The sequence below is a fragment of the Pteropus vampyrus genome, unplaced genomic scaffold (assembly GCF_000151845.1).
Source record: "Pteropus vampyrus isolate Shadow unplaced genomic scaffold, Pvam_2.0 Scaffold123, whole genome shotgun sequence".
NCBI lineage: Eukaryota > Metazoa > Chordata > Mammalia > Chiroptera > Pteropodidae > Pteropus > Pteropus vampyrus.
In genome coordinates, this window is record NW_011888904.1 from 185007 (window position 1) to 191324 (window position 6318).

At 36.8% G+C, this 6318-nt stretch overlaps 1 protein-coding gene across 1 annotated transcript in view; it reads left to right on the plus strand.

The window, feature by feature from the left end:
- The window catches only part of RECK (reversion inducing cysteine rich protein with kazal motifs), a 63821-nt gene that overhangs the window by 42359 nt on the left and 15144 nt on the right, over positions 1–6318 (plus strand). Inside the window, exons 11-13 of the mRNA XM_011366296.2 lie at positions 3484–3696; positions 5168–5304; positions 6080–6220. Coding sequence (XP_011364598.1) covers positions 3484–3696; positions 5168–5304; positions 6080–6220 — 491 coding nt within the window. The remainder of the gene's footprint in view (positions 1–3483; positions 3697–5167; positions 5305–6079; positions 6221–6318) is intronic.

The window sequence follows — 6318 nt, forward strand, 5'->3', positions numbered from 1 at the left end:
GTAATGGAGGAGTAGATTGTAATAGACTAACACTCCTGACAATACCAATGACAAACTCTGCATAAAATATAAAAAAAGATTGTTCTGAAGGCATTGGAAAGTGACCAAAGAACCACATTTATCCAGCTTTTCCTTCGTGGACACGCTCAGTTTCCTTGCATGGCATATAGAGTTCAAGCAAAAAGCAGCAGTCTTGGGCTGAGACGTTAGAGATCAGAGGTTGGGGCTGCCAGAGTGGCTGGATATGGAAGCAGAAAATCTCAGAAAGGAGAGAACCACAAAAAGAGATCCCCCAACATCTGCATACAAACTCGCCTTAAACTCTTGACTTTAACAAAGCCATAGGATACAAAGTTAAGATATAAAAGCCAATTGTATTTCTATATATTAGCAACACATAATTAGAAAATGAAATGTATTTAAGAATATTAATTTACATGATTGCATCAAAAAACGTGAAAGGGTTAAATTTAACAAAAGATATGCAGGAACTCTATACTAAAACCCAGAAAACTCTACAGTGAGAAATTAAAGACAGCAAATAAAATGGAGAGAGAGACCATGTTCATGGATTAGAAGACTTAATATTGTTAAGATGTTAATTCTCCCAAAACTGATCTCCAGATTCAGTGCAATCCCAATGGGCTTTTAAAAATAGAAATTGCCAGGCTAATTCTAAAATTCATATGAAAATACAAAGGACCTAGAAAGTTAAAACACTTTTTTTTAAAGAACACATTTGGAGAACTAACTTATAGTACCTGATTTCAAGAGTTATTATAAAGCAACAGAAGTGAAACAATGTAATATTGGCATAAGTTTGTACAAATAGATCAAGAGAACAAAATAGGCAAGAATAGACCCATACAGAGTAAACTGGTTTTCATCAAAGGCAGCAAGGCATTTCAATGCAAAAAGAAACATCTTTTCAACAAGTGATTTTGGAACAATTGAATATCTTATGGGGGGAAAAAGAACCTCAACCTCTGTCTCACACCATACACAAAAATTAATTCAAGATAGGTCATAGAACTAAACATGAAAACTAAAACTACAAAGCTTCTGGAAGAAAATAGGAAAATATCTTAACCTTGGTATAGGCAAAGATTTTGTAGACAGGAGGCAAAAAACACTAATAAAAGAAAAAAATTAATGAATTGGAGTTTAACAGTAAACACTTCATTCACCAAAAGACACCATTTAAAATTTGAAAAGGCAAGCCACAGTCTGAGAGAAAATATTGAGTATGTCACATGTGTACACACACATAACACACGTACATTTGACAAAGGACTGGTATCCAGAATATATGTCACTCTACAACCTCATAATAAAAAAGTCAAACAACCAAATTAAAAAACAGGCAAAAAACATTCAAGGACCCTTTGCCAAAGAAGACACCAAGATAGCAATTTAAGTATATGATAAAGTTCGTTAACATTAGTCACACAAAAAATGCAAATTAAACCTTAATGAGATGCATCCTCACACCCACTCTAGAATGGCTAAAATTAAAAGACTGACAAGCATGTGAAACAAGTGGATTCCTCATAGTTTGCTGCTGGTAGTAAAACAGTGTTCCCCAACCTATTTGGCACCAGTGACTGGTGCTCCTATGAGAATCTAATGCTTGATGACCTGAGGTGGAGCTGAGGCAGTGATGTTAGCGCTGGGGAGCAGCTGCAGATACAGATGAAGCTTCACTCACTCACTGGCTGCTCACTTCCTGATGTGCGGCCCGGTTCCTAACAGGCTGCTGAGAGGTACTGATCTGTAGCCCTGGGAGTTGGGGACCCCTGGAGTAAAAGATGGTTTAAACACTTTGGAGAGTTTTCTTGCGCTGTTTTAAAAAGTTAAGTCTATGACCTAGCAATTCTATTTTGAAGCATTTACCAAAGAGACGGGAAAACATATGACCAAAAGACTTCTATTTTAGCCTTATTCATAAGAACCCAAAATGGGAGGAAAAACAAAACATCCATCAAGAGGAAATGAAAGAACTTATTGCAGTATATAAAACAGTGGAATAGTACACAGCAAGAAGAAAAGGCATAAAAATGTGTTCAACATGATTAGTCCAGCAAAATACAAATTAAAACCAGTAAAATACCACTATACACTAAAAGAATGGCTGCGAGTAAAAAGGCCAAACATGAAATGCAACAGGCTTCGATGCACTTCCGATGAGAGTGTAAAATGGTATAACCACTTCAGAAAACAGTTTGGTGATTTCTTAGAAAGTTATGACCCAACAATGCCATTCATAGCCATCAAAAGAGACTTGAAAACTGGAACAACCTTAATGTCTATAAACAGGTGAATGAATATATCAGTGTTTCTTAAAGTGTGGTCCATGGTCTCCCAAACCCCATGAGATCAAAACCATTATGATAATACTAAATTTTATTTGCTTTTTTCACTGTTATTCTCATGAGAGTGAACAGTAGAGATTTCCAGATGCTATATGATATGTGATACAGCAACAGGAACAGATATGAAAATTCAGCTATCTCCTATTAAGCCAGACATTAAAGAGATTTTCAAAACTGTAAACCAGTCCTACCCTTCTCGCTAATTTTTGTTTTGTTTTAAATGTAGTTATTCATAAAAATATATTAACACGTAATGGGTTTATTATTTAAAATGAATTAATAACTACTTTAAAAATCTTAGTTTTGATTTACAATGTGATAGATACTGGTGGATATTACCCACATAAACAAAAGCTTTTTGAGAACCCAATAATTTTAAGAGTGCAGGTAGGTCCTGAGATCAAAAAGTTTGAGAATCTAGGATAAACAAGTTGTGGTACGTTTATTAATGGAATACTACTTAACAGTAAAAGGAACGAACAATTTATATACACAATAGCATGGACAAATCTCAAAAAGATTGTTTAGCTAAAGACGCTAGACCCAAAAGAATACATACAATATCGATTCTACTTATAAGAAATCTAGAACAGGCAAAATTAATCTGTGAATACAAATGGTGGTGGCCTCTGGGTGCAGTCAGCAGGGAAGGCATCAAATGGACAGGATACAAAGAAACTTTCTGATGTGATGGAAATCCTTAGTTGATTTGCATATTGTTATATGGATGTACACATTTGTCAGATCACATAAAACTACCCATAAAATGTATGCATTTTATAAATTATACCTCAGTTTTAAAAACTTGGGCTTTTTATTTTGTGAAATGAGAAAAATGGACACATAGAGATGGTAGTCCTGTCCACAGCATTTTAAAGTTTTTAACTCTCACAAAAATCGATTTTAAAAAGAACATGCCATCAGAATCTTAATGATAGCATCTACATTAAATCTTCATACATTCAATATTAATATCCTTTTATGGGTTGTGTGTACTTTCTTCTTTAAGAAAATCAGATTTTCCTGATCATTAGTATGTCAAGATTTTGCATATTGCTCTTCTCTAGAAAATAATGACCTCTTGATTCCTTCGGGCCTTTCTTCTCTTCAGGCCAACAGAACTTTTCAGGAGTTGTAATGCTCAGTCAGACCAAGGAGCCATGAACGACATGAAGCTATGGGAAAAAGGAAGCATAAAGATGCCATTCATCAACATACCTGTTCTTGACATTAAAAAGTGCCAGCCAGAAATGTGGAAAGCAATAGCTTGTGCACTACAGATTAAACCTTGTCATAGTAAATCCCGGGGAAGTGTCATTTGCAAGTAAGTTTCATCATAATGACTCCAGTTTTGGTTCAGACCCTCTGTGATCTTCACCCATAGCCTATCATTAAAGTTTTCCACGATTTCTCTTTGCTCATCACCTTCACAAGTCAAATACTTTCCCACTTTTTCCTCATCTGCTGAAAATACTCTTTCCTCATCTCCATTTGGCCATTGCCACTCCTTCTTTGTCCCCCTCAAATACCAGTCATGCCTACGAAATCTTCCCATATTTCTCCTGACGATAATTTGTCCTTACTACAAATCTCTATAGACCTTTATTTGTACTTCTTTTAGGGTACTTAGTTCAAGAAACATTTGAATACCTTCAATGCACAATTCTATTTTTATATTTTAATTTGTGTACTTGTCTTATATTCTGTTAGACTTTGCTCTCCTTGAGGAGTTTATTTATTTATTTTTTTGTCTCTATTTTTGTTCTCCTATCCTCTTTCCTTTTTTTCTCCTCTTCAGGGATTAGCATAATCCTGACATGCCGTAGGTATTCCATAAATGTTTGATGAGTGAAGGAGTTAATGAATATAGTCATTAAGGCCTGCTCCTAGTAAACATTTTGTGAATGGTTTGCTTAGGAGATCTAGGATAAAGTAAAGATGAAAGCTGTTATGGCGGGTGAAACCAAAAGCATTAACTACATAGTAATCTATGTCAGCTGCTCTTCAAGCATCTTTTTTTCCAAAAAGCTGTTTTAAAATCAATATTCATTCGCTAAGTTGTTGGTGTGTGGCTCGGTGCTACTGAACACTTGATGCTTGATTGCAGATTACTTCAGCCTTAAACAGGATCCATATCTATTCTCTGACATGACTTGGAGATGACCTTAGTAGGGAAGAGATGAGGGGTGACTATTGGATGACAAGCAAGAGGTAAAGCAGAAATTTACAGACTCGGCATGGAAAACTTATGAGTCAAATTCCTATTAAGACTGAGAAAATTTTAAAGTAGTGGACTTTCTAATAGAGGCCAAATACCTTAATGTTGATAACTAAAAAGATATTGTAAAAGAGAAAGGAAGGGAGGGAGGAAGGAAGGGAAGGAGAGAGGGGGGAAGGGGAGAACAAAGGAAGGAGCAAGCATGCATAACGTCCTGAGAGAAAGGATGTATGATTTTGCAAAGAGTAAATCAGACTAGCCTAGGTTAATTTCCTTTCAAAGAGTGAAATGCCACATCGATGGCAGTAACAGTAAGTATGTGTATAAAATTTGAATAAGGCCTCAGGTAAGAGAAAGAGGGATGGATGCTTTGATAGTGTAGTACATTACTTACTATTCAACCCAAAGTCTGCTCTGACTCCTGTTCTCTTTTGCCATACTTATACCGAACCAACTGTGAAACATTCTTAAGTTATTAAAACTCACTTTCTGGAAAGTTTCAGAGACAATTGATATTGACTAGACAATGTGAGGAGGTTCCTCAAACCTTAAATTTGTATGTATTTTCCTTTTCAAGATCAGATTGTGTGGAGATTCTCAAGAGATGTGGGGACCAGAACAAGTTCCCTGAAGACCACACAGCAGAAAGTATTTGTGAGCTTCTATCACCTACAGATGACCTGGAGAATTGTATACCTTTGGATACATACCTCAGTAAGTACTTTGTGTTTCTAAATTTCAAGCACTTCTGCCCTTGATGTTTGCTTTGGCTGAGCATTTGGCTGAGAACATGTGCTTTAATGATACTATCTCAATTGCAGACTTTTATCTTACTTTCTTGTCCCTTTGTCCCAAGAAAGAATTGTCATCTTAAAATATGTAAGCAGAAGCAATTATATCGGTCTGAGAAGGTAGTGAACTGTTGTCAATCAAGAATTCTAAGCAGTGAATCAGGAGCCAGCATTCTCAACCAGCTCCATCCTTGCTGTTTCCTTGCCATGATTTGACCAGGAAGTAGAATTTCTACCTGGGAGTCTTCAACTTTTTGTCATCAGATATTCAATGGGTCTGAGCCAGGCATTAGCTTGGACTTACCCACCAAAGAGGTAGTAAGGAATGATGGTCTGTGATGGAATGGAAGTTTTCTCTCTGCCAAATACTTCTGCCAAGAGCTAGAAGAATAAGTTGGTATCCAATTGAGGAATCCTAGATCTGAGCTTCCTGGCAGGAGGTGGCTGTATGTGGTTTAAACCAGGAGATTACAAGGTAGAACTGCACACCAAGTAGTTAGGGTAAGGGGAGTGTTTAAACTGCCGCCAGGCGGCAGTAGTGCTGTGAACTGGCTGAAAGGCAGTGAATTTCGCTCCTACTTTGTTTTCCAGACATAATTTTATGTTCACTTTATGTTCATCCAGACATAATTCAGATAATTTACAGACTTCTGTTATTCTTTTAGGTTGGCTAAACTGATCTGCTTTTGGTTTTTCAGGGCCAAGTACTTTAGGTAACATTGTAGAAGAGGTGACTCATCCTTGTAACCCTAATCCTTGCCCCGCTAATGAGCTCTGTGAGGTCAACAGGAAAGGCTGTCCTTCTGGAGATCCCTGCCTTCCATACTCTTGTGTTCAAGGTAAGAGAGGTAGGTGGGTGCAGGTGTGGGATGAGTATGGATGTGCCGCTGGTGTTTCTTTATAGGAATTATCTTTGGAATGAGATTACAAGGGACTT